At 44.6% G+C, this 20,912-nt stretch overlaps 2 protein-coding genes across 3 annotated transcripts in view; one reads left to right on the top strand and one right to left on the bottom strand.

Moving 5' to 3' along the window:
• The window catches only part of gprc5ba (G protein-coupled receptor, class C, group 5, member Ba), a 14,882-nt gene extending 8,555 nt beyond the window's left edge, over positions 1–6,327 (top strand). For both annotated transcript variants that reach the window (XM_080512002.1, XM_080512003.1), the window contains 3 exons: positions 188–1,222; positions 1,452–1,573; positions 2,847–6,327. In XM_080512002.1, the coding sequence (XP_080368128.1) occupies positions 190–1,222; positions 1,452–1,573; positions 2,847–2,891 (1,200 nt within the window). In that variant the 5' untranslated portion in view covers positions 188–189 and the 3' untranslated portion in view covers positions 2,892–6,327. The remainder of the gene's footprint in view (positions 1–187; positions 1,223–1,451; positions 1,574–2,846) is intronic.
• On the bottom strand, positions 5,355–20,912 carry iqck (IQ motif containing K; the record flags this gene model as incomplete). Its single annotated transcript, XM_080511909.1, has 10 exons — positions 20,757–20,912; positions 20,578–20,681; positions 20,396–20,507; positions 20,202–20,299; positions 19,506–19,558; positions 19,327–19,404; positions 18,989–19,073; positions 12,363–12,474; positions 8,427–8,684; positions 5,355–5,491 (listed from the first exon to the last, which is right to left on the bottom strand). Exons 1-10 carry the CDS (start codon positions 20,806–20,808, stop codon positions 5,355–5,357), a joined length of 1,089 nt encoding a protein of 362 aa, XP_080368035.1. The 5' UTR covers positions 20,809–20,912.

Raw genomic sequence — 20,912 nt, 5'->3', positions numbered from 1 at the left:
ATGATTGCAATGGGACTGGCTGACTGCTGAAGCTCAATAGCTTTCCAAATGTTTGTGACCAGGATGACTCACTGTATTCTCCCTCTCCCCCCCTTGTCTCCCTTTCTTTCACTGTCTCTATTCCCCCTCATTGCCCCTTGTTGCCTCCAACATCCCCTCTCTGTCTCCTCTTCGGTTGATTTCTCAGACATGGCCTTCCAAGCGGTTTTCCTTCTGATGCTGCTGTCTGTTGCTCATCGGGCCAGCAGTCAAAACATTGATGACCCCCAGGCGAATCTCCCAAGAGGCTGCGGCTGGGGCCTGGTGCGCCCCTACACCCTGCTCTGTGATCTGGACTCTATATGGGGAGTGGCTGTTGAATCTGTCGCTGCCGGTGGGGCGCTGGCTGCCATCTTACTCGCTCTTGTCCTACTATGTCGTTTACGGCACATCAGCGAGGCTGAAAAGCGCAGCGGCGTGGGACCCATCCTTTTACTGCTCCTCGGCATCCTTGGCTTGTTCGGCCTGAGCTTTGCTTACCTGATTGAGCAGGATGAGTCACTTTGTCTGCTCCGCAGGGCCTTGTGGGGTCTTCTCTTCGCCGTTTGCTTCTCCTGCTTGCTAGTTCAGGGTGTCCGTCTGCGCAGACTCGGCCGGGAGCGGAGGAGCCCAGGGGGCTGTGCCCTGACAGGCCTGGCGTTGGGTTTGAGTGCTGTGCAGGGCATCATAGCTGCTGAGTGGCTACTTCTCACTGTGTTGAGGGAGGGGAGAGCTGCCTGTCAGTACCTGCCTCTAGACTTCTCACTCGCGTGCAGCTATGTGCTCGCCCTCCTACTAGCCGCGCTGACTGCTGCCTCCCTAGCCCTGTGTGGGAAGACTCGTCAGTGGCGCTGCAATGCCATCTGGCTGCTTGTGGCCTGCCTGATGTCGCTGCTGCTGTGGGTGGCCTGGGTGGGCTTCTACCTGTATGGCAATGCATGGCTTGGCAGGTCTCCGGGCTGGAATGACCCTGCGCTGGCGATAGCTTTGGTGGCTCAGGGCTGGCTGCTGCTGATCTTCCACGCTATTCCCGAATCCCACATCTGCCTAAAACCGCCACCCCAACCCACCGCACCAGACTACTTCGACACGTCTCAAAATTCAACGCGGATGAGAGAGACGAGCTTCGACGAAGACATCCCTCTATCGCACAGGCAGTTTGTGGAGAACCAGGGCTATGGATACAACGATGAGAATACTGCAGGTATGGTAAAATCCAGTAAATTAGCCCAGACAGGCATCATTTGTGCAGATAGCCTGTAGGGTGAATGTAGGCCAAAGTGAGTAATAGAACACCAGAAGATATTTGCATGCCAAGCAAGAAATAAGTAAAGGAAGGAGTTTTGTGTTGCAGTGTCTCTTTATTCAAGAGGGACAGGGATCATTGTGAGTCACAGTGAGTAATCTGTTCGCCTCGGTCTATTCCACGCCAGGCTTGAGGAGCGGTGGCGGTGCCGGGCAGCACAGCAGTAACACTGGTGCCAGGCCAAGCGCTCCTTTCCGCAGCAACGTCTATCAGCCCACTGAGATGACCATGATCCTGAACGGGGGAGCGGTGAGTACATCCTCCCAGTCACAGGTACATGCCGCTTACTCGCCGCTCTCTCATTCAACCACGCCGACAGGACTGCATGCACATTTGTGCGTACTGGACCATAAGCCATTGCACAAGAATGAGGGAGAGGTGAGGTGTGAGTGTGTGTGTGCATGCATGCTCACGTGCTGGGGCCAATTGTATTGTTGTGGGCACGTGCACGAATGGGTTTGTCACAAATGGTCACTCATCTAACATTGATTTGTGTTTGGGTGATTGTGAGATAACTTCCTGTGTGTGACTAACCTGCGAGTGTTATCTGTTCACCGTGTTATCTGCTTCAAGTTAACCTGCACAACAACTAAAACCCTAAAGCAACACGCTACTAACTGAAAGATCACGTCGAGTTACTACTCCTTCAGTTGGGTGTGCTGATTTAGCCGACAAAAGGAGCACAGACACGTCCTTAAGCAGCTTTGCATAATATAATGCTACCTCGCCTCAACAGTGTTTTTCTGCATCTGGCTGAAAGCCAAGCACAATTTATTTTCATAACATGCTTAAAAGATGCTCAAAGAGAGGCGCGCTCATAAGCCATAAAATATAACCAGAAGGAAACTCCATTTTCAACAGCAATTCAAAAGACAAAAATCATGTAAAAATATTTAAATATCCAAAAGAAAGAATTCAAGAGTAAGTCGGATTATGGTTTCAAGATGTAAGACTAAGCCAACAAAAGAGTCGAGAGATAGGCATAGTCACTATCTTGCAGAGAGATGAGAAATCAATACCACCCACTACACTGGAAACTAAATATGTAGCTGCTGCCAAGAGATAGTTTAGCTTAGCAGAAAGTAGATACAGAGAGGCAGTTCGCCATGTGACTTTAACAGATTAAATCAGTGCTTAATAATTACAAGTAATTAGTGGCAGCCTCAGGCTTTATAGTTGCTTTGCAGACATGACTATTGCTTTTGGTAATTTAATTATTTGTCAAAAATAAAAATGTGAAACGCGATAGAAAATGAAGTTCCCAAATGTCAAACATTAGCGATTGTAGTAGTATTGTATCCATATAACTATGGAAACGTTTTGTCTGCCTCAAGCCGTCGAAGGATGAAGGCATGAAAGATTTTAGATTTTAGAGAACAATTTTAATTTTAATCCAAAGAGCACACCACCCCTGGGTTTTGTGCACAGGTGTGAGTGGAGTCTGCGTGCTGCTACTGTATGTGTCAATGTATGATTCTGACTGGCTGTTTATCACTTACGATCTTCTATCTTCTACCGACAGGTACCCTCTGCCCCTCCCACCTACACCGGGAGGCAGTTGTGGTGAGGCTGAGGATTGGATTGAGGATGTGTGACAGAAAATAAAGAGAAGAGGATGGAGAGGATGAGGAGGGAGGGGTCCAGGACATGGAACCTGTCCAGCTGGATTGGACTTACAGCACAGATGCCTACAGGGCCTTGTCACTCCGTGTACAGACTTAAACACTGACTTGTGTGCCAATTATGTATTGAATGAGTGTGAGTGAGACCGAGAGACAGCGGTGCATGGAGGACAGAGCTGAAGCTTTTCTTGCACACAAATCTCTGAAGAAGAGTTAACTTGAAACATGACCAGTAAGTAGCAAAACAAACAAACAAAAAAACAGTCAGATCCTAAAATATCAAGATGCAGTACTCCTGTTTTTTGGTCTGATTTGCTCCTCTGACTCCTTAGCACTGTAGGCATCCTTAAAAACTGTGAATTCTCTTTCTTGTTTCTTGTTTTTCTTTCTCCTGCTCTGTCTCTGGTTGTGTCAGGCAGGAAGTCTTTTCTGCTGCTCCTCACAATGCTGGCACTCAAGTGGAAACATTTGGCTCTGTCCTCCATCCTTCCATCCACAGTGTAGGTGAAGACAGAGCACATGGGCAACTGTACAGCTCGAGCACCGCCCTCTTAAAAACAATCCAGCCTCTGTGGGTGTATATGTGCAGTATATGAGAGGAAAGAGTGTGTGTGTGTGTGTGTGTGCATTTCCTACAGCTCTCCGGCTCCAGCAGACATCCCTCCGCAGACTGTTACCCCGAGCCTCTTTCCTCCCTCTCCCTCTCCCTCTCCCTCTCCGGTCTGCATTTCCCCGCACCGTATGTGAATACAACACATAACTCTTCTCACCTTGTGTCATCCGACCACCTGCATGGACACTTTGCAAACACAGTCTGCCAAGCCCAAACTGTGGCTGGAGCAGCGGCTCCCAGTGACCGCAAACACAAGACAAAGCAGCCCGGGCACCTGAACAGGGCGGCTCATAAGCTGCTAATGAACTGCTGTTAGATATAGGACGGAGCAGAGTGGATTGTGATTGGACGAGGAGGGCGTCAGTCATCAGCGAGGAGGCGCTGCTTGATGAATCTAGGTCAGACCGCTGTGCTCTCCCACATCTCCAGTGGCCACTGGCGGTTTGAACCAACCAAGAGAAACTGTCACTTTGTATCAGCAGGAAACAGAGCGAGGAAATGAAATGGTCTCTCATTCTGAGTTCCTCCATCTGTGTTTTAGTGTGCGTATGTGAATGTTGTGATTTCACAAGTGTTGGCTGGGAAAGAAAAAAAACAAAAAAGAGAAGAAAATCAAAGTCCAAGTTGCTCTCTGGTGCTAAATATTCCTCCACACGAGTCTCCAGCGATGCACAGAACTACAAAAACCACACTGATGGAGATGTATTTGTCAAACTGTTAGTGACAGACTATTTATAGAGCTGTGGCTGGTGAGTGGAGATATCCTAGAGCCTTAGAAAGATCAGATTTACAGTGTGAGGTAGAAAGAGGAGGATCAAATATAGTAGGAGGAGACGGAGGACATCAGGGGGGCAAAAGGAGAGAGATAGTGGGGGAAGTCTACGCGATTGTCAAATCTCTTGACTTCCTCCAGCCTCCGATCTCTGTGAGAAAACGCTCACTGGTGTGTGTTTGTGCGTGATGTGGACGCGGCTGTGTTGCTCTGCATTATGTGGTTGTCTTCTTTATCTGGCAAAGTGTCGCTTCCTCCCTCCTCCTCCTCCTGCTGCTCCTTCTCATCTTCATGCTCCTGCTGTCTCTCTCTGTGGTCAGCTATAGCTCAAGTCCCCGTGCCAAGAAGGACTCTTGTTTCATTGGAGTCTCTGTATCACGCTCTGTTCCTTCATCTTGACACCAGCTCTCTCTCTCTCTCACTGGAGAAGCTGTGTACATAGTAGTGCTGTAAAGCTTTGCTTGCTCGTTTACTTTAATTCCCTTATTATTATTTTTCTAACTGTAGGAGTTTGACCAGTGACATACTGGATAACTGACCACTGCGAATTATTTTCTCTTTATTTTTAATGGTTTGCTTTGTGTTCATATATTTGCTTGTTGTTACTTTATGCTTCTATTTTTTTAATCTAGCATATTGAAATTGTTTTGCCAACACTAGATATGCTTTAATTTTTTTGTTTTTGGATTAATGTTCAAGGAAATTATGTGACTTGCCATTTCTGTTGGTTGTACCTCCTATTCTCAGCCAAGACAGTGGTCCAGTCATTGCTGGTACGGGGATACAAACACATGATTATTTCGAAATTTTCTGCAAATCAACGATGGCTGTGAATAATTGTGACACTTATACTGATTTTATCTGTGATACTTTAGGGATAACCTTAAGAAAATAAGCAGGGAGGGCAGGATAAACTAACTTCAATCTCACCTATAGTCAGTCTCGTGACCCTTGATCTTACATCAACCCTCAACTAAGAAAAGACGTGGGGTCAACCTTTGACTGCTGCTGTATGTTTATGTCTTACACACTGGCTTTTCTAAAATAGGACTGGTACTTGCAGGCCAGCTTCATGCCCAAAGACAGCTTGTCCCCCTCCGCCAGGCTCTGTTTGGGCCGATCCTGGTTACAGGCCTCAGATCCATGCAAGAAGAACTGTCCTCAGGGTTTTTGGATGGTCAGCAGTGACAGGACTGAGCTCCTGAGTGTCAGAGCTGAGGGGGGAACTTTCAATTGTTGTGATGTTTTCACTCAACGTGGAGTACATAAAAAAAAAAGAATAATAACATGATGTGACTTCGTAGATTTTGCACTTGTCGACTACCTATCTGTGCATGCTTATCACCATTTCTACATATAAGACCTTTCTCAGATGTACTTTTGAATACTAACTATTTATGTAAGGGTCATGTGACAGCAATCATAATTTCAGTGTATATCAGATGACACACTCTATGTCTGTGCTTTCTTCAACACAAAAGAGAGCTGGTTTTTGAGAAGCAAAGAGATTAAAGTCAGGGGAAATGGTCCAAACTATATGATTCCCCAAAAAGGAACAAAATGCCATCATCAGTGGACCTAATATAACCTTCCTCTGTTGGTTGGAGACTCAAGGGTAAAAAAAAGAAAAAAGAAAAAAGGAGAATCTTCCGACAGATATTGTCTCTATGTTTAAAATCAAATAGACTGTGGTGAAATTTGCACAAAACTTGTATGTTAAGTTTGTCGTCCATGGGAAGTTGATTCGAAGACCTATCCTCCCTGGGATTGACGTGTCCTTGCCTGTCCTCTCCCGATTCGTCTTGCCTTCAGACTGTTCCTGTGGGGCAGCTGACAAGGGGTAATATTGGTTTTCACAGCTATGACTGTGCAGTGACGCAGCATGCCTATGTATAGAAACTTGATTCCCCTGATTAGAAAAAGAACATAAAAAAACAACAACAACGGTTAATTATCTTGTTTCTGTAACTGATTCAGGAAAAAAAAGTTCAATAAAAGTGTCATGTTTGTAGTTAAACATTAATTGGGTGTGTTTTCTTTTCCCTGTAGTACCATGGTCATTTCAGATGAATAAGGTTTGATAGGGCCATTCCATGGGTGTCACTACATCTGATAACAATACAGCATCTGAATACTTAATTTTTTAATGCATACAGTTACAGTTTATGTATAATCTTTACGAATATAGTGGTTTACCAAACACGCTCAGATGAGTTTATAAACAGTGAAATTGTGCCTCAAGTAGTTTTGTGCCAAATATTACAACAATATCCTGTCTGTTATGTTGTGAGCTTTTGACATCTCCACTGTATTGACTTAGAACAAAAATGTCACAATGTTTTAACAAAATGTGGACATTTTAGTGCTTATTTACTATCATTCAAGGTGCAGCTGTGTGGTTAGTGCAGGCAGAAGAAGAACTTTTCTGATGTGGAAAATTAACATTATTTGCCCCATGAAGGGTAAAAGGTCTTGCTCAGGGAGCCACAGCATTGGCCTGTCGACTTTTCAAACCGCCACATTTCACGTTAGAAGCTTTTTTTCTCTAACCTCCATACCTCAACATCCTCTTCCTTAAATATGTTGCACTGTTAAAATATGTTTGTATCCAGTCGCAATCCACACATCGACCTCCAGCCCCAGCGAGGAACCAGTTGTTATCTGTCTCTGCTCTGACAGCCGAGTCTTCCCTCCCTTCTGCTGCTGTGTGATCCTGTTTCAGTCGGGCCCAGTGCCGCCAGACTCTGTGGAGCTGTGCTGCACTATCAGATGTCCCCAGAATGAAATGGGCCGCTCTATCGCCTCGCGCAGTGGCAGCTGTCTCCCGGGCATCCACATACCTGCAGAGGGAAGATACATAATGCTCCTCGTGGCCTCACTGTGAGGCAGCCTGCTCCAGTGACCGCGGTGGTCAAGAAAGTCGTCCATCATGAGACGGCCGAGACGAAGCAGGAAACCAGCACCATCTTCTCAGGTATTTTCGGTGGCTGTAGAGATGGAAATATGCCAAGAGTGCACTTTATTCACTCAGTTTAATTGGCACACAGTGGGAAGATGGCTGCTATACGCTCGGCAGTATTTCATTTTGGTATGAGGATGGACAGAGGACCTGCAGAGGCAGTCTTAAAAATTTTTTTGAACGCCACATTTGCAAGTTTGCATGGCTGACACGTGACATTTAAGATTATGTTTGATCCCCACCAGCTGCAAAAAAACAGATAGCCCTGGGTGCTGGAGTCAGTAGGGAAAATGTAAGATCTCTAAACATGTGAAGTCATCACGAAAAAAGGAACAGAACTCTGTCAAAAAAATGCAAATATTATGCATCTGCTGTGGAGTTTCACAAATAATATAAAGTCATCATAGTGGGCAAAGACACTATGCAGCCTTATAACATTCTCTTCATCATGCTGATGGATGATATTCTACTTGCTTAACTTATTAATATTTAGTCTGTAAAATGAAATAATTCATTGGGAATGTGAGGTAAATAATAGCGCAACATAACATTGCTTGATTCCGGGAAAACACTGAAAATGGACTTTTTCGCTTTCTGGAGGACGTTTTCGAATGCTCACTTTGTCTTTGTTTTCTTCACAGGGTGGCTTCATTTCTTGATAAAGAGGATAGAAGTGCTGCTGCTCAACATCCAAGTCACCTTTGACCCTGACCTCAATCGCGGCCCTGAATGGAAACGGTGCGACCTCTGGAGTGAAATGAACTGCTCAGGAAAAAGGCAAAGACAGATCGAGGAAATACCTTCCAGCCGAAGGTCTCGGGAGTTTATTCGGTCTGTTACAAGAGGGTTCGCTCGTGACAGTGTAATCTGTGAACCGTGCTATATGGTGTTCATTTCTTGGAGGGAAGTGATCCATCAAAAAGGCAATGAATGCAATATACTAATTAGACATGGACCTCAGACCATAAATCTTGGCTTGGCCGTATCCGATTGGTAACAGGCGTCTTTAATGGCTCGTTTGACTGATCACTTTGGCCAGTTTGATGTCAACCTAACAAACTGTAACAGGCTTTTAATACCAGGAAAAAATTCTGTACGGAGGTAATGATTTCACTTAAAAACATCACCAGTCAAACCGAGGTTATTAGCTCCAAGTGGAGACGGCAACGTGGCAGATTTGCTGATGGGCTCGGACACAGACAGGAAGCTTATCAACGTCGTAGAGCCCGTCTCCCCACTGTAGTAGCGGCTGGGCGACAGCCGGTCAAAGGCCTCTGGGGTCATCCGGCTGGTGGGCGTGTGGACGACGGTGCTCTGTGGGGTTGGGGAAACCACCTGGATAGACAGGTTCTCCGGCTGGGGGCTCCCTGGATGCTCGGTCATAACCGTGCCCACTGGAGACAAAACAAGGAGATTGGAAGAACCGTCAGCCCATATTGTGCTCAAGAGAATCGTAATGCAGCGGCACCTCAAAAATAACATTAATTCTTTGGAATCTAAAACAATTGAGAGCATCAATAGGATTCAAACTGATGAGTGACTTCTCGCAGTTCGTTCACATTCGCCCATTCACACAATTACTTGATGGCTCTCGTACACGGCGCTTACGTTGAGAGCGACTGGAGGTTTGGTGTCTTGCCCCAAAAACACTTCAACACATAGTCAGATTGAGAAGAGGAGTGGAGCTGCCCAAATATGGGGACTTGGAGGAAACACGCTCCTCCATTTGATACACAGTGCTTTAAAAAATATATATATACTTTTTTTTTTTTTTTTTTATGTTGTAGATTGTTTAAGAGAGCAGTAAATATGCACACATAGAACTCTATTTGCACGACTTCTGTCTTGCAGCACAAACTTTGCATCCCGTGGAACACAATCATCCAACTAATAGTAAGCGACAAAATACAAAGAATGATTGAGTTCCTCCACAAAATATACACCTATCCCTTTAGCTTAATATTTTGATTGATAGAAAAAAAACTGCGAACCTGCCAGAACAACCCATGACTCAGGCAGTTGCTGTTCTCACTGCGATAGCTGCAACACTACTGCAGTCGTCTTTTGTTACCTGCAGTTCAAACCAAAGGCTGAGACCATATGGATTGTTATGAATAGATGGCTACATATTGATCTTTATGCCACAAAACCAGCCACATGCATTTCTTTTTTGTTTTTAACATGGTAGTGAACCTTGCGTTGTCTCATTTCAGGACAGCCACCATGAACACTCACAGGACCTTTTTTTCTTCATTGTATTAAGTTTCCTACTTTATTACAATCTATAAAACCTCCCACTCTGAAATACTCTGACCTTTACTGTTAAAAAGGTTGTAATTACAAACATCCCGTAAGATATATCTATAATACATGAAAATATCAAAAATAGAGAATGCACTTTCTTTCTGTTTTTAGCATAATTATATAACTACTCTATTTCTAGCTGAACTGACAACAGCAGCTAAATGATTCCTCTGTTTCCAAAGAGGTTACTCTGACGGTAACCATCCATCATGCCGGGCTGCAGTCAAGGACAGTCGCAGGTTGATTCATGAACTGTTGAGAACCGCACCTGTCCAGTGAGCTGCCACCTTTTGACCTTTGCGTCTGCTATTTGCTCTTTGCCTCATTGTTTTTCTCTCCATCGCCGCCGACTCATTCTGATGTCGGACTGCGAGGAGGCAGAAGAGGGATTGCACGCTGGGCCGAGATGAGTGCAGCTGTTGCAGGATCGGCGTGAAGAGAGCACATACAGTGAGGGTGGAGGGGGCTCGTCTAAATGTTGCGGGAGTGTGGGAGGATGAGGACGGTTATAATTCAAAGTATCTGGCAAGTCTTGAGATATAATCCACAATCACCAAAACTGGTCCTAAAACAGCAACATTCAGAAACCTCTGCGCCATTTTGACTTCCCCTCCTTCCATTGTGTTGAAGAGGTTAGAGAATGTTTTAAAATCATTTAGGACATCACACTCTCAAACACACACACACACACACACACACACACACACACACACACACACACACACACACACACACACACACACACACACACACACACACATATGTCCCCAGGCCCCCCGCCAGAATGTGGGGTCAGCAGAGGCAGGCGTAGCAGGACGGTCCGACTGCCCCCCCCACCCCCCCCCCCCCCCCCCCCCCCCCCCCCCCCCCCCCACCCCCATGCCCACCTCAGCTGCAGCGTGTGCCTTTGTTTTGTGGAATGTGTCAGTGTGGAAACAACCTGCGTTCACGATGGTGTCGCTCATTGTTTCGGCGCAACGAAAACAGAGATGCTATCGGGGCTCTGGTGTGTCATGCAGTGTGTTTGTCGTGATGCCACCCCCCACGGCCCGGCCGCACTTCAGTGACTGAACAGCAATGTTTATCTTGATTAACATAAAAGCAGAACTTTTTTTTGTTGTTTTTGTTTTATTATAACGACATTTAGAGAGCCACTTTAACTTTTTTTTTTTTTTTTTTTTTTATTAAATCCTTGAATCAAAGAGCAGTCAGTCAGACTGCTCCCATATGGCCCTCATTCAACCGAGAAATTTAAAAAGAAAAATTATCCTGAAAAATATGTCACAAAGTTTTTTACTTCACTTTTTCAATTATAGAATGAAAAAAGTTTAACCATTTCATCTCCAGACAGCATACTGAGACAGTCCCTATTCAATGTGATTGTACTTTGGATTATTTTGGTTTCCTTACAGGTGAAGATGAATTTCAAGAATTTCCATCTGGAATTGAAATTGTGTTTCTATTCTATTCTATTCTATTCTATTCTATTCTATTCTATTCTATTCTATTCTATGTATCTCTTGCTAACACATGGATTTATGGCATTGATTTCTTGTCAGTGTGTGAGATTAGGATCAGACTCTTTGTCACATCAGATATTATTATCAATACTAAAATACTGATACTTCTGACACCTAAAGTTAATGTGTCAATAATTACAGTGTTGGTAATATGCTTAGGTAAATGTGCTTACAAAAGTTAAATATTATGTCCTATATCATGCTGGTTGGTATAAGTAGTTATGGCATGTAAAAACAACATGTCACATAGGTTCACAAAAGGTAATCATCACACACTAATGATGAACATTGGAATTTATAGATCTAATACATTAAACCAACATATTTTAATTTCATCGTGACATGTTATTCTTTCTGCTTTACATGAAAACAAAAACGTTTTTTCACCAATTTCATTGACCTGTTTTTTGCTGGTCAACTTGGAAGCTACTGGAGCCACGAAAAGGATTGCGGGTTGCCGTGTTTATTTCGAAGGACAAAGTTTAGTCACTATCCCTGAGCTCTAATGTCAGTCGGTCACATTGGACACTGGTCTGCATTCTCAGCTGCTGCGCGGCGTCCTTCATGTGTTCACGCGCGCGCACGCACACACACACACACACACACACACACACACACACACACACACACACACACACACACACACACACACACACACACACACACACACACACACACACACACACACACACACACACACACACACACACACACACCATTCTACACATCTCCCAGTCTTCATCTCTGCCACTCTTTGCAGTTTCTCTCTCTTCTCGTGTTCCCAGCCCCCATCCACTGCCATCGCTGCCCCACAAACACCCCGAGCCCTGCAGACATTCTCTTTCCTTTTCTTCTGCTTGTCTCTTTCTTTTTCGCTTTCTCTGGCCTCATTCTGTGTCTGTGTCTGAGGGTGTCTGAGGGTGTGCGTGTGTGATGACTCCCACAATCTCCAGCTTTCAATTTCAACATCAAAGCCCTGCTGGGATGAATACTGTATATTTGTAACAGTTTACATGTGTGACACTTATCTGTCCTGAAATTGACACAGTTTTAGTCTCTGTGAATCGTACTGCATTGGTTGGAGTCTCTGCATAAGTGGGAACATTGTATATTAGTTGAATTGTTCATGCAAGACCCCCCCCCCCCACTGCCTCTGATATTGCATAAAATAATTCAATACCATAATGCTGCCAGCAAGCCTGAGGCCTTGCATTCAGCGCTGCCATGTGATTGTTTATCCGAACTCACCTCGTCTCTCCTGGCGCGCCCAGAACTTCTCCACAGTTTTGGCAATGTCACTGTTTTCTCTCATTTTCTTTTGCCACCGGCGAAGCTCCTGCACGTCTGGACGGGACCGGATCTGTATCAGCCAGAACACACGTGCAAAGACAGCACATACATGAAATCCCACAAACAAAGATTATCAATAGCTTAATTAAGCTGTGAGTTGTCGCCACCAGGACACCTCTGGTGTTGTTCAAAGTGGCACATTTAAAGTGTGTGATGGTGCTTTTAATGGCAACTTCTCCATTTCTGTCCATTTCAAACAACAATAAACTCGCAAATGCATTTGCCATTTAACTATCCAAGTAAAATCATACATAAAATATGATTAATATGAAATATGATTGATGTATCACAGTTGGAGTGCCTGAAACAAAACTGTATCTTGTTGGGCGAAAGGGTTAACCACTTATCCATCTTCTATACTGCTTATATCCTGTTCAGGCCGCAGCTGGAGTCCCAGCTAACTACGGGCGAGGGCAGGGTGCCACCTTGGACAGGTCTCCGGTGCATCCGAATACAAACACAGAGAGACGGACAACCATACACTCACATTCACAACTAGGAGCAATTTTAGGGTCACCAATGAAGAAACTGGAGCACATATGGGGCAAAATATGCACACTCCACACAGAAAAGGTCCAGCTGGTATTCAAACTCACTTTGAGTTCCACATTTCTGTTCATTATCATCTAGAAATTCTCTGTGCTTTGTTAATGAAGCTCCTTGTTATTTCACTTTGAATTTTAATTGATATGAATGTATTCTAAAAGCTTGTTCTGTATGTGCATTTGCATGATTTAGCACATCACATCATAAGCAGCTATTAATAAAATCTTAAATATAAAATTCAATAAGATAATAAAAAAAACCTTTATGCAGAGACAAAATAACCAGTTGTGATCGTATGTTCACATGCAGGTTAAGCTGCAACTCATGCAGGATAATTGTCATTAACCTTTATTTAATTCCTCACTCTGTCCAGGCTGTGGTTGTCATGAATCCTGCCTTTGTTATCAGAGGAAACCTCTGCCGTTGTTGTGTGTTTTTGTGTGGGCTGCGTGGTTTCCTTAGAGATTACTAAATAGGTTTTCTGCTTTGGTGAAATCTCCATTCTGTCTTCTTTATCTCCTCCTCCTGGTTCTACTGCACAAACTATGCCTCCGTCTCCTTCCTTTTCTTCCCACCCTCGCTTTCCTCCCTGATCTGTAGGAGGTTCTCTACTTTCCTCTCGCACGGTTCCCTGATGCATCTCTACTCAGATTCCATCTCTCACACTGATGCTTTTGACTGACTCTCCATCATCGCTGTCCTTTAGTACTCACCCGTCTCTCTTTTCTCCAGCTTTGTTTTCAGGAAACTCCAACTTTCTCCAAAATGCTTGGCTGTGGCAACAATACAGTTGCTATTAGTGGGTATGAAAGTAGGTCTGTTATATAAGCCTGATGATGGGTTTAGGAATGGGTAGTGAGCTCCTATAGTTAATTCACTGTGTGTGTGTGTGTGTGTGTGTGTGTGTGTGTGTGTGTGTGTGTGTGTGTGTGTGTGTGTGTGTGTGTGTGTGTGTGTGTGTGTGTGTGTGTGTGTGTGTGTGTGTGTGTGTGTGTGTGTGTGTGTGTGCCACAACAGGCCCTCTTGATCCTGGGAGCAAACCATAGAAATGGAAATTAGGGTTGAGGGTCAGAATGGATTGGTGTGTGTGTGTGTGTGTGTGTGTGTGTGTGTGTGTGTGTGTGTGTGTGTGTGTGTGTGTGTGTGTGTGTGTGTGTGGGGGGGGGGGGGGGGGGGGGGTGGGGGGTCTGTTGTGTTTCCCTCACCATCGCTTGTGTGCTCCATTTGTGTCTGAGTGCCATTTCTACTCTGTCACTTTTCTCCGGTGTCCCCCATGAATCTTAGATTTTTGTGCCGCTGTCAACATCTCATGAATGATGAAGGCGTCCGATAGCCACAAAGCCAGGGAGGCAGCCTTTAATACTGTGTCACACATGCAGTAACAAAATCAAACCCGGGTCTTGAGAAGCGGCAACAAGATGCTTAACAGTCTGTGCGTGTGACAGACGGAGACAAAGAGCTGAGTGTGTTCTGAAGCCTGTCCGGCTGCATCAGCGCAGCTGATTAGCAGGGGTGAGGTATTGTTTTGACCCTGTGCGTGAAAACAGCCCTGCCCTCAGTATGTATGTCCAAATGGCTCGCAGGCACACAGTTTACCTTGGTTCACCAAATGTGCTTTTGCATCTACTCTTGCAGGTCCGAGTGCTTTAGTGAGCCTGAGGATCTTGTTGCTATAATCATCCACGCCACTGCTCACACTGCAGATTTTGGTTTAATGTGCATGTGACTCAGTTCTCTCATGCTGCGCGTTCGATGGCGGCAGAGATTAGAATAATTCAAAACATTACACTGTGAAGCTACAACCACGTATTTGCATCCCGTGGAACACAATCATCCAACTAATAGTAAATATTCTCACGCTGAAAATCGCACATTACGAAAAAGACGAGGGTCATATCAGCTGTGATATGTGATCACAGCTGATATGACGAGGACGAGGAGCAGGATGTATTGATATCCTCCAAAGCTTACGCCTCCAACAGCTCACAGAGCACTTTCACACACCACACACCCCCAAATTACACACAGCCACCTGGAGACACTCGCTGTGTCAGGCCTCCGCATCTCAAGCAGCTTTTAATTTCTGTGTGTAGAGGGCCTATTGGATTGAGCTTCTCCTACGTTCATGCGCTCTGCAACAGCACAATGGATTATTTTTAGAGGAACTAACTGTAGTGAAATTACCAGCAGCACTGAAATGTTGCATAAAGACCCAACGTCACACTGCGCTATCTTTCACAGTCCATTAAAGCACAGATCGAGAGAGGTTGTTTTTTTTAGCAACTTCTCAGTGGTACACAAATCTACAAAACAGAAGCACCCTGAGAGAAGCGATTGAAAGTGAAGAAACAGATAAAAATCACGATCCATCACCTTTTTTGTTGACATTCCAGGCCTAACCACCCAGCCCCCCCATAGTTATATTCATGCCTTGGTATCCTCAGGCAAAGTGACGGCACAGCAACCACCCCGCTGCCCAAATATTTATCGGGAAGCACAATCTAATAAGCTCTTTGATCAAATAAATTAATTAACTGTGTTTCTAATTTTGGTCCAACTTGCATCCGCACTGTACAAAGAAGAAGTGTGGACTGAGCAGACGTGTCCTGAGTGCTCGTGACATATTTCCAACATGGACGTCACCGCACGTCCCTGACCCTCAATTCAAGCCATTTATCCGTCGCTGCCCTCGGATCACTGAACTGGAATCACAGACCTACTTCTGCTGTCGACTATACGGCTCTCTACATGTGAATGTAGTGTTCCTGTGCCTGTGTGCGTGTGTGTGTGTGTGTGTGTGTGTGTGTGTGTGTGTGTGTGTGTGTGTGTGTGTGTGTGTGTGTGTGTGTGTGTGTGTGCGTGTGTGTAAGTATGTGATTCCTTACCACCACTTCTATTAATTTATGTCAAGAGGAATAGCACTCACAGTGCCCCAGTTACAATGCCTACGCCTGCTCGTCGAAGTGCCCTTTTCTACAACATGCAAGCAACTCTAAAAAGGCTGACATTTTGAGTTGAGGACAATATATGGGAAAACTACTTATAAAACCTATCATTTTAAACCACAGTCCCAATAAAATGAGGAAGCTGTGACGTTTCCTCACACTGTCAGGAACTCTGAATCTTTCTACTCTGGGCATTTTTTCATATAGTATGTTGGCAGAAGGGCTGAAATATTGAGAAAAAGCAGTAATACTTTCTTGAAATGTACTAAATCCAAATCTTAAAACGCAATTAAACTGTCACTATTTATCTTGGACAAAAACAGCTATTCACCATCTTATCGGGGGTCACATGGTGGATTTTTTCTTGGCTGTGAGAAAGCAGGAATCTCCCCCGGCAGTCTGACTGCTCCCACGGGAAGGGGGCAACTTTTTCCTTCTGCTTTCAGTCTTTTAGCTGAGCAGTAAAGTTTTAAACTCCTAGTTATGGATTTGTGTTTAACCGAGAAACACGTGAGGGGTGTCAGGCTTATCATCGCTGTCTTTTCATGCAGTGTATTTCCCAAAACGTTTACCAAACATTTGCTGACTGATCGTGGCTGTGAATGAGGTACAGCAAGGTGCAAACCATTATGGTGGGTGAGGTTTGTCTTGGACAAGGCCAGCCGCAGAGGGTGACCCTAATAGAGCTACAAATGGAGATGAAAGCCTCCCTGTTGAACTGACCACAACCTTTTAATATTGACATCCTAATGAGAATTTATTACACACCGTCCGCACAACTCTAACACAGCTCCCCGGACTTAAACAATCTTGAGGAGACTTAGTGATGGGTGGAGTGTGTGCGTGTGCGTGTGCGTGTGTCTGTGTGTGCGTTACAGTAGCGGGTGTGGATGAATGGATTAGAGTTGGGTTAAGGCGCATAGTGCAAAGGGGATTATGTAATATATTCCGACTGAGCAGCTCTTTATATTTATATGTGAGTGAGACATGAGACAGTCGCATTGTCTGGGTCATAGAGGTGTGTGTGCGTGTGCGTGTGCGTGTGTGTGTGTGTGTGTGTGTGTGTGTGTGTGTGTGTGTGTGTGTGTGTGTGTGTGTGTGTGTGTGTGTGTGTGTGTGTGTGTGTGTGTGTGTGTGTGTGTGTGTGTGTGTGTGTGTGTGTGCGTGTGTGTGTGTGTGTGTGTTCCTCCACCACTGCTCTTCTTCAGCCCGCAATGTTTTGATGAAGGAGATTAATAATGGAGATATAAAAACTCCTCCGGTCTACAAAAATACTCGACGTCTCTGCGTCCCGGCCTACAGTCAGTCTGTCTGTCTGTCTTAGCAGAAAGCACACACTTGCACAAACACACACACAGAGATCCACTGCAGTCAGGGCTGCGTCAGGCAGGTTATATAACAGCCCAGCGTATAAGAGTCGGGGGAAGAGAGGGTGCGTGTTTGGGGGGGTGGGGTGGGTGGGTGTGGGGGGGGTAAAGAGAAAGGTGTATATTGATTTTACATTTGACATCGAAATCGCTTAAAACCTGTAGAAATGTTCTTATATAATAATAAAAAAAATATAATAATTCCCCTCAAAAAACAGATTTCAGTGACTAATACTTTGTTGTTGTTTACATGAAATGTGAGATGGGTAATAAATGTGGAGTGATGGAAAACTGCATCCATTAAGGGAAACAATGGGTGATTATCTTACACGATTTGCAAACACATGGCCATTATGCTGTTTTGTTTAGTTTAGTTTTTCCCTCACTGCAAGATAACAGCAGTGAACACTTCAGTGGCTGTCAGGACTTCGCAACCCAAAATATCTCCACCTCGTGCATCCTAAATAAGTCATGATTCTCTCCGGGTTTTTTTTTTTTTTTTACTTTGAACCGAGGCTGGGCTGCTTCTCGGATTCTCTGCATTTTTATCTTTGCTTATTATCACCCAATGCAAATGGGGCAAAGCTGCATTTTCCTCACATACAAGATAATTTCCCTGTCTTCTTCTATGCATTTCAAAATGTTAATCTATCCACACACTCTCTCTTCACCGACTCTCCATCTCTTCCAGGTTGCATGTCAGTCCTCTGGTTCCCTTCAGGAGTCTGGCCGAAGCCTTGGGTGAATCTTCAGAGTCCAGGGCAAACAGGGTGAGGAGAGGTGAGCATCTGGCTCGTTGCTGCCGCCACATGTGAGCAGGGGTCAATTTGATTTTCTATTCAAGAGGTGATGTCGCCCCCTGCTGGGTAACAAGCGTGGCGCTCAAACACTGAACGCCCAATGCATCCTTTAATACGCAACAAGCTACAACTTCAAGTCCATACCCACATGTGTAAACACCTCTTCAGTTCATTCTAGTTGACATAACAGCTGGTATCTCCTCTCCTGCTTCTCGCACAGAAAACCAGATTCTCTCTTGACAGATGCGTCTCCCCACATTGCTGGATGTTTTATTTATTTGTATGGAGAATTTGCTGATGTTCGCCTCTGGTGATGTCTGCATATGTCTATTTATATCGCAGTACAGAGCTCTTCAGACCACGACGCCCACACAGGAAGGAATTAAAGCCTGGCATCATTGATGACATAATCAAACTGCTGCTGAATGAAACCGGCCCCTGTCGAAGACAGGCTTTTCAGCGGGATGGGATTATACAACAAAATTGCACTGTGGGCTGATGCACTTGCAGTGAGGGGCCAATTGTATCCGAGTAGGCCCGCTGTTCATGCAATGCCTTCCTGCTTTCTTCCTGAATGTTCTTATTATTCCACATGGTAACTTCTGAGATAACTTTGAAATGCTTGGCAGAAAGGCATGGCTAAATATGTGAAGTTAAGCCGGGAATGTGCAACACATCCAGAGCTAAGCCCAGTTTATTGTGACACCTGACAATCCTCGACTTTGTAATTTTCTTAAATTTCTCCTGCTTTTGGTAGCTTTAGTAGTTTCAGAGCCGTGCAATGACCTTGCACGTAAAATGTTTGGATTATACTTGGCTTGACAGGCAGCCTGTAGACAACACTGCGCTTGTCATATCCACAGTACCTTGTATCCCCTCCAGAAAGCTTGGACGAGCAGAGCAGCCCGATCATCACTCAGCAGCAGTGAGAGTGGGAGTGGAAGCCTGGGGCTACAGGAAGGAAATGGAGATGTAAAATAAGTGACAGAAGACAGGACCTGTTTGTGAACTTTTCTAAAAAATAAATTAAAAAGATTCTGAATGTTTGTGAACTGTCATGCTCTATACACTGTATATGGACCAAAACCCCGTGCCTGCATGTGTTTGTCAAGTCCATACACTGACGTCATAGGGACTTGTTGTCTTTGTGGCTGACAAGAAGTAGATCCTAGCGCGGAACCTCATAACATTTTTAGACACTCACTGCACACTGAGCCAGTCTTGGACAAAAGGGATGTTGTAAAAGTTGACCCGGTCCTGTCCACTCCGGCAGGGGTTATGACTGAATCAGGCACAAAAACGTTAGTCGCAATTTTGTTCCACGAAATGCATAGAATATAATATTTGTAGATAGAACATAGAAACGTGGCTGCGAGTTCTTACTTGTACAGCCACTCAGTCAGAAAGTCTAATGGGAAAAATGCTGTTGTTTTTCTCTTAAAGGAAAAATACAGACTGTAATCAACAACAACAACAACAACAACAACAACAACAACAACAACAACAACAACAATAATAATAATAATGATGATAATAATAATAATAATCTCAAGTTCTTCCTGAATAAAAACCAAAAAAGATACCTCATCTCTTGATCACATTTTTCAATATAAGATTCAGAAAGCACAAACATTTGTATTCAAATCTAGAACAAAAACAACTGCTCAAAAAAACTAGTATATAAAAGGAAACAGTGTCATTTGCCACCTCTGGTAAACATATTTGTTGGCATTCATAGCAGCTGGTTTTCACCACATGTGATACATTGAGACGAGGATTGCAGCGTGCTTCAGTGTATCACATGGTGTAGTGAAATAAAATAAATATGGTATAATGCACAGCAAACTGGAGCTTTGGGGCCTTTCTTCAGGGAAGTTTGCATGTTCTCTCTGTGCTTAACTGGGTTTTCTCAGTTTTCTTAAAACATTTTCCATTTGTGTGAATGACAGTGTGTGCGATTGTCTTGGTCTTTGTCCTGTAATGGACAAGTGACCTGGTCCCTTCTGGGAATCACCTCCAGCCCGGCTGGGTAAAGCAGTGGAGAAGATTGCTGGGGACAAGAATCAGCAGCTTTCTGACCTGAAAGCATTTGTGTTTCTGTGCCTCTCTCAGCAAAGCCTCCAGTCCAGAAAACAACACTGGAAACACTCTCTTCTCCAAATAGCATGTGACAGGGTCTGACAAAAACAAATAAACACGAATAAGGACAATATTTATGGATGTAAATGGGTCTGGATGAATAGCAACCTAGATTAGAAGTGATTTGAACATACGTTCAGTGAGCTGGGGAGGAGATATAGCTTCTGGTGTTGATGGGGGCTGGTGATGTGAAAAATGGCAGAGCAGAGGGTCGAAATCTCTGAGAGCCTCATCATCCACAGGTGCCTGAATCAAGCATAGGGATAGTCAAATGGCTGAGTATTCACAATAATCTGACAGGTACAGGAGGCCTGACCTGGGCTGTAAAGCTGCTGTCCTGGGAGAAGTGAGATGCTGAGCTAACTGAGCTGCTGTCGGTCCACACAGCTCCGGGAGGAGACGGCTGCTCCGCTTCGACCTCTACTGAAACACCAACACATCCCAAGGCTGGAGTTTCTCCGATGGCTGAACAAAACAAGACAATTACCATCATACCTTCACACACTTGTTCCCAAAGTGATTTTTCCCCTCCAGTCGTCGTCGCCATGTTTGTTGCTTCCTGGTTGCTAGGGACTCATTGGTTGCCATGGGAAAACCACCAACGTCATCATGCTAAAGAATTTAATTTAACACGTTTTTTTTCCCCCTAGA

The sequence above is a fragment of the Blennius ocellaris genome (assembly GCF_963422515.1).
Source record: "Blennius ocellaris genome assembly, chromosome: 16".
NCBI lineage: Eukaryota > Metazoa > Chordata > Actinopteri > Blenniiformes > Blenniidae > Blennius > Blennius ocellaris.
This window is presented reverse-complemented; position numbering and strand designations above follow the sequence as displayed.